This window comes from Amblyomma americanum, chromosome 1 (genome assembly GCF_052857255.1).
Source record: "Amblyomma americanum isolate KBUSLIRL-KWMA chromosome 1, ASM5285725v1, whole genome shotgun sequence".
Classification (NCBI taxonomy): Eukaryota; Metazoa; Arthropoda; class Arachnida; order Ixodida; family Ixodidae; genus Amblyomma; species Amblyomma americanum.
This window is the reverse complement of record NC_135497.1, coordinates 130,386,335-130,404,226: the sequence shown is the minus strand read 5'-3', so window position 1 is coordinate 130,404,226 and position 17,892 is coordinate 130,386,335. Positions and strand designations below refer to the sequence as shown.

At 53.2% G+C, this 17,892-nt stretch overlaps 1 protein-coding gene across 1 annotated transcript in view; it reads left to right on the top strand.

Moving 5' to 3' along the window:
* The first annotated feature begins 326 nt into the window (after positions 1 to 326).
* The window catches only part of LOC144113678 (protein phosphatase PHLPP-like protein), a 44,493-nt gene continuing 26,927 nt past the window's right edge, over positions 327 to 17,892 (top strand). Inside the window, exon 1 of the mRNA XM_077646910.1 lies at positions 327 to 893. Within this exon, the coding sequence (XP_077503036.1) occupies positions 541 to 893 (353 nt within the window). The 5' untranslated portion in view covers positions 327 to 540. The remainder of the gene's footprint in view (positions 894 to 17,892) is intronic.

The window sequence follows — 17,892 nt, the reverse complement described above, 5'->3', positions numbered from 1 at the left end:
CCTAGCGCGACGGACGGACGCGATGCTCCCCGGCGATTCCCACGATGGCAGCGGAGAAAACGAAGAACCGCAGTCAAAATACGGCACACCGCACGGACGCTTAAGCGCGGCGGGAAACGGCGGGCGAAGTCGGGCGCCCCGCCCTTTTGATGGAGCGTGGGTCCTTTCTTCTTGCGGCAGGTTCGCTTGGCTTCATTCTGGGGCGTCTGGCAAGAAGGAGCCGAGAGCGCGAAGGCTCCGCCGCCATTGGCTGGCGAGGAGGCCCGAGTGGTCCCGCGGTGGGGGGGTCCTTTGTACGCGCGGGAGAGATCGTCCACCTTGAACGGGGTCTGCCTCGGCAGATGGTGCAGTCTCTCTCGGGAGTTCCGCTCGGTCACAGGCGCCAGGTGCGCGCGGACCTCCTCCTCCGCCGGAAGTGCAGCCAGCGTGACCGCGGTCGGAACCCCCCGGCATGGCTCGCACGGGAACCCGCCGTGGACGCCGCTCGACGCCCTTCTGACGCATCGGACTGGGGCCTCTGACAGCGCGGTCGGCCGCAATATGACGGCCTCGTCGGAGTCCAACGAGTCCGAGACCGGCTCGGACACGGGCTTCGAGACCGGCTCCGATCCTCCCTCGGTGGGCAACCGGGACACTCCGCGCACCTCGCCGTCTCCCGAGGTGGTCAAGGATGATGTGCCGCTCACTGGACAAGTGCTCGACCTGCGCCACCGAAACCTCGAGAGCCTCGTTGTTCGCGGGGCTTTCACCGAGACCCTGGAGCGCCTCAACGTGGCCGACTGCGGGCTACGCAAGGCGCCCGAAAGCGTTTGGGATGCCACCAGCCTCGTTGTGTTCAACGCCGCTTCCAACTACCTGCAGGAGATTCCCCCGGAGGTGTCCCGTCTGCACAGGTGAGCTCGCGTGCCCCCGGCACGGTTATGCACTGCTCCGGCGGGCTCCCAAGTCGAGAGCAAACGCCTCCCAGACGCGACGTCATCCTATCGACAGGCGGAACTCGTCAGGGCCGTCAGGAAGACGGTCCTCCTGCCGAAAGTTTGACACGTTGTAGCATATGCGTGCTTGCACTGCTGCTCGAAGGGAGAGTATGAAAGAGAGAGGTACCTTCGCTCTCAGTGCCGACAATATAGGTCCAAATTCCGTTATTGCTTACGTTCTGACGCGTGGGACACAGTCTGAACACAGTTTTGAAAGCACCTGCGTGTCAGAGCGTCAGCGATGGGTTAACTCACATTTTCAAATGCGACCACCAAAGGTCCGCCTAGTCTTTTCCCCCCCATTTTCTTTACCGTTTAGTCAACTAGGCCACCATCGTAGCGTGTACTCCCATTTCGAGAGAGAAAAAAAATCAACAGCGCATACATAAACATGTGAGTGCAGCGACTGCGTGCATGTTCTTTTCCTACACTGCTTGAACAGCAGACTCTGTGCTGCGAGACCTGTACTGCTCTTTTTCCTTCGCGTGCGCTACCATTCCAGCGTTTGACAAACCAGTACTCCACCTCGATGCTTTCGTTTTTAAATAATCTTATACATATTTTTTTATGCAGAACAGGCGGGGCGATGTGGATCAGATTTTCACTCTGTACCTGAGCGTAAACCTCACTTGAACTAACTATTGACCGTTTGGCCCACTTTCGTTAAATTTGCACATGTAAATTTCGAGCCTCCATGCCATGCTGAGTTAATAGAGAGCGCCCCACTGTCGGTCAACAGCAGCCACTTTCTCGGCTGCGTACGTGCACTGTGGCTTCCAAGAGGGTTTCTGTTCCTTCTCGATATCCTGCTCTCACAAGCCGAAAGTGTGTGGTACTCGTCGCATAGGTTTCACTCGCTCTTCGTTTCATCTTTGTTTCATTTTACCCGTTCAGTTTAGCACAGTGACGCTATAGGTTTCGCGCTGTCGCTTGTCTCGTCGCCCATGAGCAGAAGGAACTCACAAAGCCGATTCGTAGGGAGGGTGTAGCCATAACGCACACATGATAGACTACAATGGAGACGGAAGCATTTTTGTGGTGTCGGTATACAGCAGAGCCCGCGTAGCGGTAAACGTCAGTGTGCGTTATTGAACTTCGGTATTGATGAATGGAATATTTAACCGCTACTGTGGACTTGAAGCTTAAATAGCAGCTGTAAGTACGACGAAGAACTTCAGCTTGTTGTTCGTAGTGTTCCACATGTGGCGATTCACGCTTAAATTCTTTTGCGGACGCCACGTTACTTCGGGACCGAATTGCATCACTGCATTAACGCCGTAGCAGGTCGCTGCTGTCGCTCGACATGCGAACACACACACACACAGCTTACATATGGCGTATAACTTCTGTCTCCAAGGCACGAGCCTCCACGATCGTTCAAGTATACCGACGCTTTGGGTCAAAACATCATGGAACTAATAGTGAAAGGCACTCAAGAAGCCTCTTCGCATAAGATGTGTTTGCATTGTAAGCCTGTATCTTCAGCTGTAACCACAAAAAAGGTCTATAACACCCACACAACTGCGGGCCCACTCTGGGTTCTGTCCCGGACTCGGTGTGTGTAGACGCGTCGTGTCGACACGATAGGGACGGCAGTGGTATCGTATCAGACCCAAGCTATGAGAAACATGACTTTCTCCAGCAGTGTGTAGAGCGAAGCTGACTGATTTGTATACCTGGCTGGGAACTTTATGTGTAAAAGCGCACGTTTGCGTTTTGCCTTCGCGGATGTGAAAAACCTCCGCGTACCTCCCGGCAGCCATCGCATAACGAAAGCGACCCCGTCCTCCCGCTCGGACCTTCGCGGACAGGTTATGCAAAACAACCGTTGAAACCGAGCATTCTCGAGGTCATCGCGATACGGGGGGGAAGACAGGCGAGCTGAGCATAAATGGGACTATAATTCGCGGCCGTGCGACGGGACGCCTAAGCCGAGGTCAGGAAAGGCACCAAACACTGTCGCCGGCGCGTTCATTCCGATTCACAAATGTGCCTCGATCGCACCTGCCGTGTGGTGTCTGAGCTGCGACTCACGAGCGAGCGCATCTGCGTCTTGCAGGCCCCCTCGATGCCACTTCCGACAATATCCGTACAACTGTTCGGGCTCGCCTTTGGCGCGCCGAGTCACGGCGCCGACCGGCCCGTGCAGCGGCCCGCCTTTGGCTACGGTCCACAGGAGGCGGTGGAGGACGAGGAGGAAGGAACTCTTGCCGTATTCCGCCTGAAGAGCCGTGAACGCTCTTCAGGCGGAGTACGCCGAGAAGAACCCTTCTTTCCGCCGGGGACCGAGGGAAAGCAAACACAGGAGGGAAAAGCAAGCCGGGGAAGAAAAACGTACGCGAGGGAGCAGAAGTGCGACTGAAAATAAACAAGGAAAAAAGATGCCGGTGTGTCTGCGTGTGTGTGTGTGTGTGTGTGTGTGTGTGTGTGTGTGTGTGTGTGTGTGTGTGTGTGTGTGTGTGTGTGTGTGTGTGTGTGTGTGTGTGTGTGTGTGTGTGTGTGTGTGTGTGTGTGTGTGTGTGTGTGTGTGTGGAGTGGGGGTGCTTTGCTGCCGGTAAAAATGACCTTCAAATTGCTTCCACAAGAGTGCAGCGCACGCAGGGACGCACTACGCGTACAAACAAACCCGGCGTGCATCGGCGTGCGCCGTAGCGCGTAATGGACTCTCGCGGGCCGCAGACACGCGGGTGGGAGGGGGGACCCGGCGCGCGCGCAGGCCATGCCGAGTTGTGGTCACGCAGCAGGATTCACGGTTCGCGGCGGCGGCCGGCGACAACTGCGCGGCGTGGTGCTGTGCTTCTTTTTCTGCCCCTCGGCCTGTCCACATGTCCCAGTCTTCCTGCCTCTTCTTTCGCGCTTCCCGTGCTTCTTTTCCCCTCTGCCCTTCGCTCCTGGGAAGCACAAGAGTCACGACGATGGAGACGGCGCCGCATGCGCCGTGCGTGCAATGGCGGGGGAGGATGCGAAAGCACGCCGCTGCTCGATTCCCAGCTTTGGGCCGTAAATAATCGCTCGAGGCCCTGCGTGCTGCCTGCACACCGCAACGAAGGCGGCCATGGCGCTTCCGCCAACCACGGCTGCGCCATGCATGCCGCGAGGCGGTCCTACCAAAACACTGCTTTTCCGCATGGCCGCAAGGCTTGCTCGCAGTGTAAGGTGAGGGTGATTACAAATACGGGGGAAAAACGAATAAACAACCACGTCGAGATTGCGCGTCGTGTCTGCGTGTTCCGTGTGGGCGTTCCGCGTGATCACTGGAAGAAAGAGCCTCGTTAAATATGGGATTCCATTTCCATCGTGAGGCATGGCAGCGGCGATCAAATTTGGTATCTTTTTTAATAAGCGACGTCAATTCCCTGTCTCAACCCTTCTGCAGGGGAAAGCGGAGACGTGCTGTGGCTATACCACTAATTACAAGGCAGAAAACCGGCTATAGAGTCTCAATAACGGATGAAATGAATTCACTGCATGCAAACATTTGAGGACTAAGTCTTTCCTTCTTGTCCCCGGGGCACCATTCGTTACACGATTTTCGATGAAACGAGACGACCGACAGCAAATCAGAGAGAAACCGCTTTGGCTCTATATAGTGAAGGCGCGCACATCGACGTGCCGCAGCTGCGTGCGATAAAGGACGAAACAGCGACACTAGTGTTGTCAGCGTTACGCGCAGCGAAGCTTATTTCCGCTAAATCAGAAAACCGTTACGAGCGCCGCGCGGGCGGTGCACTTCCGGCGTCGTCACAGCAGTCTGGTGCACCTGTGCATGGCGTCCTCCGTTCGTCTCGCGTTAGACCGAGTGTTCCCACTTGTTCGCGCAGGTCAAGAATGACTGCGCCCGTTGCCCGCAGGCCCCTAATGACCGGCATGGTGTTTTCGGCTTTTCCCGGGCAGCACTAAGGGCTGGGCGGCCATTTCTGTATGCCGTTCGTGAGAAAGCTACGGCCGGAAGAGGGCAACTTCGTGGCGTTTTTCCTTTTTTTAAAGAACTGCGCTTTTCGTTGCGTCATTTGTGACAACGATTGTCGTTTCTGCGAGGAACGCGTTTTCAGAATGACTTGGACTGCACACTCGGACAGCGACAGTGCAGGACCGACCGGAGAGCGCTGTTAGCAGTCATTCCGCGGCCCGTCATTTTCGACGTTATACGGTGACTCGGTGGGCAGAGCGAACTCCATAAAGGCATGCGTTTCGAACGAAACGGTAACGCGCCCGAACCGCCGCGATGACGAAGTTCACCATGCCTAGGATAAAATATGCCAACGCGATAATATTCATGCAAATTTCAATAAAAGTTGCATGTTTGCTTGACAACGAATCTGTGCCAAAACATCCGCATTGCTCGTTTCACTGTCGTCTCAAGCGGCAAAGAGCGCTCCAGGACGCAGCTGGCAAGGGCTCATATGTATATGGCGCTGCCTTCTTTGCATTGTGTGCGATACGAACAATCGTAACAAAAACTCGTTTGGTTTACGGGGTTTAACGTCCCAAAGCGACTCAGGCTATGAGGGACGTCGTAATGCAGGACTCCGGAGATTTCGACCACCTGGGGTTCTTTAACGTGCACTGACATCGCACAGCCCACGGTCCTCTAGAATTTCGCCTCCATCGAAACTCGACCGCCGCGGCCGGTATCGAACCCAGGTCTTTCGGGTCAGCAGCCGAGCACCATAACCACTGTGCGACCGCGGCGGCTACAAAAAAAAATGCCAATTACGCGTTTATGACATCAAGTTCAAGCGGTGTTCTGCAATGCTAGTGGAACACGCAAGTTGACCGTGCTTCTAGCGTTCTTTTTTGTTCTTTTTCGCGAATGTAATGAGCTTCAGAGACACTGTTTTGTAAAAGCCTCCGTGACCAGTCCTAAATCTCTTGGGTCAGACAATTCTGAATCCTGGCAATTAAAGTCCCATCAACGATGAAATGTGGGCAGACTGGAAGGCACAACCTCTATCACGCGCAACCGCGCCAGTTCGTGAACAGAGCTAGAAGGCGTTGCTTTTTCTTTTCTTTTTTTTTTGCCAACTACGTTTGTTCGAATCCGCGCTTCTAGCAAAAAAAAAAAAAAAACGAAGAAACCCCCCTCCGTTCTCTGTGCAAAGGTACACGAGCCAAGGAGCCAACTACTGCACGCCTCATTAATTCCGGGCAGCGCCGGAGAGGCCGAAGGAAAAAGTGCGAATGCAGCACCAAGTTTCCGACAGCTTCTTCGAAAATGCTGAATTCTCTGGTCCGCGTTCACTGGCGCATACTGTGCTTGTGTTGAGGGGCTGAGTATGCCTGAGCAGTTGAGTGATCGCGTGAGAACGTTCTTTCTCCCTTTCTCTCTCTCGATCGGTCCGCCGACGGCCGCGCCCGCTTGCGCAGCAGCGCACACAACTAGCAAGCCACGGCGCTGGCTACGCGTTCGGTCCGCTGAAAGGCTTGGCCGCCTCACAAACCGCACGCCGGCAGGCTTCGGGAAGGAGCGACCCTGTCTGTTCCCTTCGCGAAACCTTGTTTGATTAAGAGCCTGCAAGGCCGAACGCTCGATCCACTTCTAATTTGTGCGCGTTCCATGCGGCAGAGAATAAGAGAGAAAGCGACAGGAAAAAAAAAAGAAACAACTCAAGCTCCCGTGCAGAGGGCGTTTACTCATTACCGATACATTTTCCCCGGCTGTTTGCGAGCGCGCTTTGTCTCAGCGCCGGTAATTCGGCCCCCCATATGTATCTCTACCAGTGCGGACCCCTCACAATAGCGGCTGCCCATCTATCTCCTGCGTGCGTTGTGCGGCTGCAGAGGCGGATCGCAGAGCCGCATTCACGATTGTTTCGTGCGCGAAGGCGAAAGTGGGACTCGTTGTGAAACTTGTCGGTGAGAACCCGAACGATCAACTGACTGCGGGCAGCACCGGAAGGCGGATGAGGTGTGCCCGCACCCAGCGGCCCAGTAGGCAGCGGGGAAGTTCGCTCATTACTTCCCGTACTGCGAAAAGGCTTCCCTGTTGTGCTTTGCAACGACCGCTTGCATATAAACATGCTGCTGTAAACAATGAGCGGCAACCTTAAAACTAGAGCAGTTAGTCTTACATGAATGAAGGCACAGCTAGTATTGGCGCGCGAAATGGCGATTCAATATTCTGACGACTCATTGTATTTAGCTGAGATATAAAAAAAATGTTCTCTTCGGAAATAGCTCGCAACTTTCAACACATGGCCCTGGTTGGCGAAAAAACTAAGCGCCCTTGTACGACGGTTTCCAAAATGGTATCACGTCACTTTTTACACTTTCTTTTTTGCGCCGTCAAAAAGCACGCCAACACCTAAGAAGTTAAAAGTTGCGGCTTAAAGACAAAAATGAGTGAATACGGCTGCACGAACTGGGGGCAGCGCCCCATGGTATAGGCCTCAACGGAGGGATCGTTCCCTTTCGAGAATCCTCGACACTGGATGCTATCCTCACCGTATGTCTGTCTAAGGGCGAAAAAGAAACATTATCAGATACTAGGTTAAAAAAGTGATCAGTTACTGCTTTCATGATTGCTACGCTGAGGGGCGGGTTTATCTTGGAGTGGGCGTTTGGGCGAAGCGTTCGCTTCGGAACCATGTATTTCTTCGCCTTTTTCTTTGTCGAAAAAATGGGGTTCAGCATAATGTTCCCATGTATAATTTCTAGTTCCGTCAATAAACCTGCTGCTTTCTATCAACATTCCGCCATATTAAGTGTTCCCCTTTCATCGCGCTGACTAGTTTGTCCCTGCAGCACTCTTCGCCCCAACCGCGTTTGTGTGCGTGCGTGCGCAAGCGCTCCTATTGCATAAGAATGTCTTTATTTATATATAAGCAGATGCTTTGCGCTCAAAAGCTCGTACTAACATTGCTTTTTTATTTTATATTGATCTTAGTGCTTCGAGGCAGTATTTTCCCGGAAAAGACGTCCCTAAGTAGCAGTGATAGTAGTTTGATGCTTTGTTATGGCGAAAGTACAGGACGGATGCCTCATCCAACAGGTCTTGCACTGAGCGTCTGAACCGCCTGATCTATCCTCGCCATAGCCAGCATCGAATTACTATCGGTTAATACAGGGTGGATCACACATACTGGGAACACTATAGAGCGCGTGGTTCTGAGCCTCTGTCTGGATGGTCACGCTGTCTATTATGCGAGCAGACCGCGTGTTAACACTGCCCTGTGCCAGCTGCAGCCATCTATCTTATGCCCGCAAACGTCCTGATTTCATCCGCCCACCTCATTTTCTGCCGCCCTCTGCTACGCGTGCGTTCTATTTGAATCCTGCAGCCCGTTATCCCTTAGGTTTAGAGAAAATGCACAAACTCGCATAATCACATCGAATTTCAGTGCTGAATCACAGACAGATCGGCCTAAGGAAGCTTTATACGACCGGTAAATGCTCCGCGAACGATTAACTGTTTATCGCGTACAAACCAACTATCTGTTTATAGGATAGTTATCACCGCTAGCACCACAATTTCACGACGAAATTTCCGCTCCCAATAATTTCATCTTGGCTTGATTCCGCAGTAATGAAAATAAATTCATTACTAAATTATTGGCCCGTATTTCGATACCAACACTTCCGAAATTACAGGTGAATTAATTATAAGGGCCTCACTGCAATAACCGTGCAGCTAGTACTTTCTTCAGAGACAAACAGCAGATGCTCTTGAAATTGTGGTGCCAGAGCACCACAATTTCACGACGGAATTTCCGCTCTTAATAATTTCATCTTGGCTTGATTCCGCAGTAATGAAAATAAATTCATTACTAAATGATTGGCCCGTATTTCGATACAAACACTTCCGAAATTAAAGGTGAATTAATTATAAGTACCTCACTGCAATAACCGTGCAGTTAGTACTTTCTTCAGAGACAAACAGCAGATGCTCTTTCAGGCTTTCCGCCACTGCAGGCATAGACGACAGTGGTAGGGTTTGACACAAACAGCCATATATACAGGTATACGCTTAGAATTGGAGGACACACATATGGTGCAGATAAAGAAAGGAGGCGGGTAGTTTTCCAGTGCAAAGCTGCAAAGCAATGCAGAGTTGTAGACGAAAAACCAAGTCCTCTCTTGCTCTTACTCAACGAAAGCGCGTTCCAAGCATGTATCTATAGTTGGCTGAAAGCGAACGCCTTGGACGCTAGATTAACGATTATGCCTCAGGGGTTTGTCCCAGAAACGTTAGCAAGGAATATTGAGATCAGTAGTGCGATTACGTATAAATCTGTGCGGCATGAGGCGCTAACCAGTGATCTCAAAATGAAACGCGACTGTTTTTTTTTTCGAGACTGCATGGAAAGTAACGAAGGAAAAAACAACCGCACGCCGCGTGCATGTGTAGCCTGCAGGCATCCTGATAGCCCACTCCCATGATGCAGAAACCGTCAATTCGCAGAATTCAGACAGCGGGCCTCGTTTAACGAGGGACAAATGTCTGCTTCGGTTAGAAGATGCTTGCAGTATACCTAGCAATATCCGCACAAATAGTACCGTAGGTTTTTGACTTATGTTTCCTCGGATGGCCGACTAGTCATAAAAATTTGCTATCGATGTTGCCGTTGTCGAGAATAGGTGAAAGAATAAAATGCATCGCAGGAAAAGTGCAGCACATTCAAGGACGGCTCACTGATGCTGGTAGCCGCACCCGAGTCCCTGACTGCCACCGCCTTCCCGCTTACTTTCTTCGAGTTGGGTTTGGTCACCCGGCTGCTTTCGCAGCTTGAAGAGTCACCCCCATCAGCCGCTTATTTTTCAGCTGTACAGTCCGCTCTCTCGCCGCTTCTCTCTTTTTGTGCGGGACAGTTCTCCGTCAGCGTCCCTCGCTGCTTTCACTGCTTGACGAGCCGTAAGTCTCGCCCGCTCTTCTTTGGCCTTATAGTGGCACGTTCCACCTTTCTGGCCGCCTTCTCACTGTCGTGTGCGGCTACGCTAAGCTGACATAGGCAAGACTTCCTACCTCTTCACTGGCCACGGCTGCAGCACTCTTTAACCGACGATAATTTACAAGTGCAGTACACGAACGGATGCAACAAAATGACGATTTAGTCGCCAGCAACTGCTGCAAACCAGTTACAAAGACATAACGCGGGACGCTGCATCGGTGGCCGAGTGCACGGTCTCGGGCGTCGGGAAACGAAGTTGCTCTGTTTGCGCTGGCGTTTGTAGAATCCTGCACGCGACGCTCTATAAGACAGTTCCCTTCTACTCGTTACCATTCGAACGAAAACTGTCAGAATGTATTGGAAATAGTCTTGAATAAATCTGTCCTTCGTTTCTTGCAGCGATAGCTACACTACGCCAGCCACTTCGCGAGGTCAGCGTGACCGCGCGCTGAGCCGTGACACCACCGCTCCGCCAGCTGTGCGCACGCGCGGAGTGACGTCATAGCCCGCAGCTGGTGTGCGCGCCGCGCCTCGCCGCTGCGCCGACGGAGCGGAGCAGACGCCGCCCGCCTCGTCAGTTGTGCGCATGCGCAGAGTGACGTCAGAGCACGCAGCTGGTGTGCGCGTCGCGCCTACATTACGCTAGCATTTCGAGCCTTCAGCGTGGCGGCGCCGCGGCCACCGTGGCAGCTGCTGGCGGCGCGGCGCGTCGGCAAAACCGAGTGGGGGAGGAGTGGAGAGGAGTGAATCCACGCCCAGGGACGAAGATGAAGGAACGCCCAGCGAAACGCAGCGGCGAAAGACTGACTTTGCAATTCGACTTAGCGAGTTCCACTCGGCCAGCTGTACCATCGCGCCACTCCAGGTTTAACCAGAGCTAAACTACAACCATTTTTTACTGGTTTATTTATTCAATATTATGTACCAACTGACCCAGATTGCAACTCTCCTGATTCGAAAGTTTCGGCTTCGTCGTGGTTTGGGAGCGAGGGGCGCCTGAGTTTGCCGAGAATGGGAGCTACAAAATGATTTCATGCTTGAAAATACTGCACTGCGGAATAAGGCCCAGCCACCCTCTATAGCCGGCAGGCGGCAGGATGGAATCGTATTCCACGTCGACCTCTTTGTTGAACAGAACAAGTTTTCCAGTGAACTTGAATGCAGCCTGTCTCCCTGCAACGCCCAGCACGTGCACGCTTCCGGCTTCGGCTTTTCATCAAACAGACCGAACTTCGATTTAGGACACCAAAACTTCCTTGCAATGCTCCTCCATGCAAGCAGAATAGGCAGACGCAAAGGAGGCATCATTCTTTTCGACAAAGCCATCACGGATGCATTTCTCGTGCGCAGGCTGCGTGCCGACATCTTCAGACAGGTTCAAAATGAACATCATTCCGCCGTTTAAAACGAACTTGACGTGTTGCCTTCCGAGGCGGATTCGGTCGTTCAAAGCCGATATTAAAGGGACGCTGAGGGCAACTGCATTCATTTATCATTCTCAGTAAAAATTTATTCTCCGGCTTTCTGTGGCCATGTTGACGTTTTTACGGCAGCAAAATACGCACTTATCGCCAAGAAAATAGATTTGCAAATCTTTCCGCGAGTCGATTCAAACTCACGACGTTCTTACCTAAGAGGACGGGTTGCCACCAGTTTCAAGTGAATGGCCATGTAGCGTAGCCTCTGAGATTAGCGGCTGTGTGGACGTGCGCATTTCAGTTGCGAAATTGCCCGCTGATGGCACCACCTGTATTTCGTCTTTCGATCTTTTCTGGCTAATAAAAGCTTCCTTTTCATCAGCGAGAGGGGTCGCTTTGAGACTATAAGTGGGTACCTTATCGTTAAAGGCTAACTTCTGCTTGTCCCCAGAGTCCATGTAGCATTCACCCAAACCCAACAGTGGCAGCCAGTGGGAGACTACTGTGGGTACTCGTGTGCCTGGTGGCGGATGCCTTCTATGTCGCAGAACTGTGCAAAAAATCTCGCATTTAACTGTTATTTAATGCGTCGCTCCTGTGGAGCCATTTCCGGCAGCCTTGACGTCAAAATAACGCAAGGCTAATCCCACCTGCAGCTGTCAACAACCTTAACTTCAACCTCAACTGCTCAACCTTAACCTCAGGCTTACCAGTGACAAACGTCTTACGACCGTGCGCATCGGGTAAATAAGGAGGCCTGTGTTTCTCTGAATCCTTCGTCAGAGTGAACAGCACGCATGAGTACAGCGTAGTCTGCGCAGCAATAACTTTTTTTTTCTATTCCAGCTGTATTGGAAATGCTGAATCGTAACCGCAGCGGCGGCGTAGAGGTTAGAGCATCGGCCTCGCATGCGGGAAGTGCGGAGTTCGATCGCCAGCGCCGCCGGGTGCCCCCCGGTGAAACAATGAACTATGAACACAAATAAGCATATATGCGAGTGAAAAGAGAGAAAGCGGTCCTCTAGCGCTGTCTCTTTTACGGACAGAGTATGCTTCCCAAGTTCCAGGGTAGATTTAGATCACTAAATATACAGAATATTTACTCTTGGCAACGGAGGTATATATTCCCACTGCAAAGCATGATATTTTGATGCAGTTAGCTATATGACGACGAGGTCCTGAGGTTAGCAAAAAGAGGAGATTGAAACCTCGGTTAAAATCTTCGTAACTGCTAGAACTTAGTATGCTCGGAAGAGGGAATTTGTTTCCGTTGCCAACTGTAAGTATTCCGTGTTTTCAGTGATGGAAGTCTACCCTAGAGCTTGGCAGCATACCAAGCTTCTTATAGGAAGTGCGATATAGAGGCCAGGTTACTCCCTTTTTAATCCTTTCTTTCCCCTGGCCTGGTGCTCGGCTTATATGGGGTGAAATGGTTGGGAAATGGGTCTGTGACCCACCTCAACTAGATTCAAATACCTCGTGTCATGGTGCTTACTGGCCAAAGCTGTCCTTGCGCCATTACAGTCAATCATCACCATCAAATTCTCAATCGTTTTCTTGCGCGTCTTAAATTCACCGGCAGGCTGAGCACCAGCAATAATGAAAAAACTGCTGCATGCTGCATGCGTTACTAATAGTGGAAGAGGAAATTTCTCTGAACAGAATACATATATCTGCAGTTCCTGTGCATTATGAAGCGGAATATGTCAGTGCGGTTCCCGCGAAAACCCCACGTGAAACTGTCAGGCAGCATCACGCGTGTTCAGCGCGATGGTCAGTGGCGGCATTATTAGGGCAAAGTGAAGCGTGGGGAAACCGACTGAACGGTCCTGTGAAGCGAACAAACAATGAAAATCGCAAAAGCCGTTTCAGCTCCACTTCGAAGGGGTGATGCAGCATGTGCGCCCTAATTCGAACTGCTGAACCTACAGCAAACCAGTTCACGCACTCCGTGGATTAAAGTAAGGGTGTCGCTTCGATGCCGTCTACTTCTGTCGTTTGTTTAGTGCCAGCTGCCAAGACCAGACCGTTCATTCCAGACAAATGCCATCGTTTCTTCACGCTAGCCCGAAACATGGCTGGCCATTATTCTTTATTCTGCCACCTCGTACGCTTAACGGTCTCTCAGCGGCCAGAACGAGCTCGCAAAGGTCGCGGAAAATGTCCAGAGGGCAGCGACCCTCCCTCTGGTTCGTAATCGCTCTCGCACGGCTGTCGTCCGAAGAAAGACCGAAGCGGACAGCGCCGCTACGAAATGTGTTTAAACTCGCTCAGGGGGCCGTGCGCGGGACCACCGCTACCGCGAAACGTCTGTTGCGCGCGCTCACGCTGCAGCTTGCGGGTGGCCGCAGCCAGTGTACCGCACTCGCTTTCGCACTGATAGGAGCGCTTTGTACCGCGCGCCTTGAGAAACGCGGTCGGCGGCTGCTTCGTGTTCGTCGGCTCGGCGCGCGCGTGTCCAGCAGCCCCTCGGCGGCGGTGTCGCGGCTCATCCGTGGCTCGGCGCAATTTGCCGCCTGACCTCGATGCTGTTGCTCGGCTGGACGCGACCCGCTCACGGGAGCGCCGCACGTTTGGGCCGCGGTACGTAACGACCTCGCGGGGGTCCCGCGTGTCGCAAGTCGGCGACTCTGTTTCGCAAAACCAGATCGCCAAACGTCTCTGCCTGTCCGAGCTGCTGTCCAGACAGTCGCACGCAAGTGCTCTCCCGACGCCTTTGTTTCGGGCCGCGCCGCAATTTGCCTCTATAAAAATACGCTCGCGGGTCACGTCACGCGAGAAAGAGCGGTCGAAAGTGGCCGCCGCCGGACCTCGTGAGACAGTGCGGTGAGAGCGCACCTGCGCCGCGAGCCATACGCCGCCTCGCGCAGGACGGGCGCCGATTCATTCGGACCGCGCCGTTCGTGATCCAGCCGCGCCCTCGCCACGCCTGCCTCGAAGGCGGCCGCCGCGACTGCCGCCCGCACTGCACGCATCCCGTTTTCCCGGTTAGCGATCGCGCAAGCAAACAGCCGCGCGTGTATGCGCGCAGAGACTGACCCTGATGCATTCGCAGGGGCGTTTTCTCCCCCTCGACGCGCCGCAACTCGAAAATAGCCCGTGCGGCGGTCGTCCTTCCCTGGCGTCGCTGCGGGGCATTGTTCTCGCGTAGCGAAGCAGCCGCTGCAGATGGAGACAAATGTTCAACAGCCGCGCCAGATCCGCGCACTTGATACGGCGAAGATCGGCGTCGTGAGTGCGCGGCCATTCACGCTCCCGTTTGCTGCCCGCCCCCGGGCGCCGGCTTCTGCCGCCATCCACGCCGCGCGCTCCAGAAGCATCCCTCGCGGCGGAAAGGAGAGCGCGCGCACTGCGTCTTTTTCCTAGTGACATGGCTGCGAACGGCCGGCAGATACGCGCAGGACGCCTTACTGTCCGTGTGCACGAATGCGGCGCCTGGCGATCTTGTGGTAGCCGATGCTTTGTGTCCGTGTAGACTAGCTGTGGTCGGGACGCTGAACGCTCGATTGGCGACACTCCGCGGCACTTGGTGCCATTTGCGCGTAGCGTGCTCGCGGAAGTGATTGGCGTACTGCATGCAGTGTATATAGTTGCCAACTTGCTCCTCCGACTGCCGTCTGATGGATCGTAGCGATGGTCAGAGCATGTCGTGGGGTGCTTCAAGGCGACGGCATCCCATTCTCTCAGCTGCGCAGTGCAGGAAATGACTAAAGGAACAGGCGTGCTCGTGCATCTTTAGTACTAGAGGACGCTAGTCTCGAGAGTCGAACCATACGGTGCTAGCAGAATGTCAGGTAGTAGTCCTTCCCATAGCGAATGTGTGATCGTTTAGATAGTTCAAACCTGGCTTCAATGTTCGGACACTGGCGGTTGTCAGGGTGGACAGAAGCCCTGACATCGGATTCAAACAGCCACGAAGCCTGCCACAGCTTTATCATCTTATGTAGCTGTTTTAAAATCGTCAGGGAGAATCCCTTCCGCGTGTGCAGGAGTGACTACTAATCGAAACTGTGAAACAACATTTACATTCTTTTTTTTCTTTTGCAGTGATTGCTTAGTGAGAGATTTTCTCCAGAATAACGTAGTATGTCTTGACGGAAAAACCCTGCCTTCACCTGTCAACCAGAGAAAACGGAGCCCAGGAACGAAATGCATTCCAGCCCCTGCAAAGCTTCTCTTTCATTGGTTCAAGTCGCTTTTTAGTCTTGCACGCTAATTAAAACTTCATAGCTGTATTCTTGCTACGTCTGCAGAATAATTTACGGTTTACGAGCAAGTTATAACTTGTAGTAAGCTTAAAATGTCTTCTGAATGCGTCCCGCTTACATTTGTGGCGTTATCATGACCAGAAAATCTCACTAGATTTCGCTGCCTGCGTACAGGTGCTAATTTACAAAATTTCGCAAAGCTGAAGTATATTCTGTTTGCAAGCGAAGAAAGCTCTGTTGAGACAAAAAAAATACTATGTCTCGAGTAAAAGGCACGCAGCACTTTTACCGGCGGAATTATCAAAGCACTTGGAAGAGCGTCCGTTGCCTCTAGGGCCACTGCGAGATAGCAGGCAGTAAGAACGATGCAGGGTGTAGAGGAAGCGAGACGAAACGGTTCAGTCGCGCGAACGGAACCACGTCCCCGCTGGCCCACTGCGTAGGGGAGAGCTCTTCTGCCAAGGCCACTTTTTGAGGAAAGCATAAAATAATGCGGCCAGCACAGCGTACTGAACCCCAGCGCCAATTTTTCGTGAGCAACGTGCCAACTCCGCCAGTGACGCATTACAAGAAGCTGATTGTAAAACATCGGTCAATTAGGATGCTAATTTTGCGCCTTCTAGGATTTTATTTAGTCGTAGTGGTTATGGTGTTCGGCTGCTGAGCCCAAGCAACGCAGGATCGAATCCCGGCCGCATTTCGAGGGAGGTGTTCTGTGGGATGTCGCCGCACGTCAAGGACCCTCATACCGCCAACACCACCGCTTTTATTAGCCTATTCGGCACTCAGATTACACAGCCGCCAAGAACTGCCCCCCCACCACGCGATTTCTATTTCGTCTTCATTTCTGGCAACTCAAGCAGCAAATTGCTCGCGCCCCACAAGCACGGGCCGCTGGGCGCGGCTTTGCGCTGCCGGACCTTGCCTCGAATGGGGCGCACCGTCGATAAGCCCCAACTTGCGGGGGAAACAGCACTCTTGGCAGCGGCGGCGCGTGGCAGCGAGCGTTGAGATAGCGCCCGTTTCCGTTCGATTCCTAATGGGACGCGACGACGTCAGCGTTCATCGCGCGACAAACATACGCACGCGCGTGGTATTCGGGCGCACACGTTCTCGCGCACGAGCGAGCGCGGCGCCGATAAAAAAGCGTTGCGCGCGCGCGCGGATGTTTGCACGCCCAACGCGCGGAAGGCGTCCGTAGCCGCGCGCGCCGGGCTTCGCGAGTCCGCGCCGGTTGCGCGTGACCGGTTCTCGCCAAGTGGGTCAGCGCCGCGCCGGGCCGCCGGCGCGTTCCAAGTCCCACTCGGGCCGCGCCAAGGCGTCCGAGGAAGCGACGGCCAAACAAAGAGCTCGCATTGTACCCGCGTATACAGATGCGTGTGTGTCTAGCGCAAATCGAGCGCGTTTGCTCAGATTCGGCAGTTTGCGCGCGCTTCGGTTTCGTGACGTGCGAGTCTTCCTCCTCCGCCTCACGGCGTTCGGTTGTGAAGCGCGATCTGTATCACCGGAATGGCGTCATCAAACGACTGGCACCTCTAGGACGCCAGAGCAGTCACCGCCGATGGGCGCTTTTCCGGCCTGAAGTGAACAGAAGGTTTCTCGAGTGACCGCCGCCGTTGGTATTCCCGAGATATATGCTACTTTCAGCGGCTCCACTCAGGAATCCGATGTCGCGCTGTGTCTACAGCGTCATAGCACCGGCGGCGAGTGCAGTAGCAGGACAAGTAATCTTTCCTCCCTCCTTGCCTTTCGGGTACTCCTTCCGAGTAGGAGGAGGAGGAGGAGGAGGAGGAAAAACATTTATTAAGAGCATAAATACTGGGTGGGTTCAGTAGGAGAACCCATTGGTCGCTATCATAACCCGGCCCCTCTCAACCAGCGACTTCTGGTCGCATGATTCAGTGTCGGTATGCCATTTGTTTCCCCTCTTGAAGCTACGTGTAAACCGAAAGTAGTGACCGCCAGCCAGGCTACCCGTGGATCACTCGGTCTACCCATGGAATGATCCGCGCGAGTTATGCACTGTGTATACGGCTTCCCGAAAGAAGCCGTACACAGTCGGTCGGAGGAAAGCTTTGTTTCTCCGAGCCGAGAGGCGAAGTGCATGTATGTTTTCGAGCTATCTGCGCTTAGCTCATCTATCTCCGAGATGCAATCACAAAATTACCCTACTTAAAAAGTTTGCATCTCGGTGCGCACAGCGAAAATTTCACACGAAGCGATCTTTTTATGAAAGCAGGTCATTGCATTAAAGGAGCAGGGTAGGCGAAAATTCCCCTCAAAAATATACGCTGCGTGTTTTCGTGATCTTAAATGTATACTTTTTCCTTCAGGGGGTGGCATAAAGTTAGGTGGGCGGATGAGATTAAGAAGTTTGTGGGGATACGGTGGCCGCAGCTGG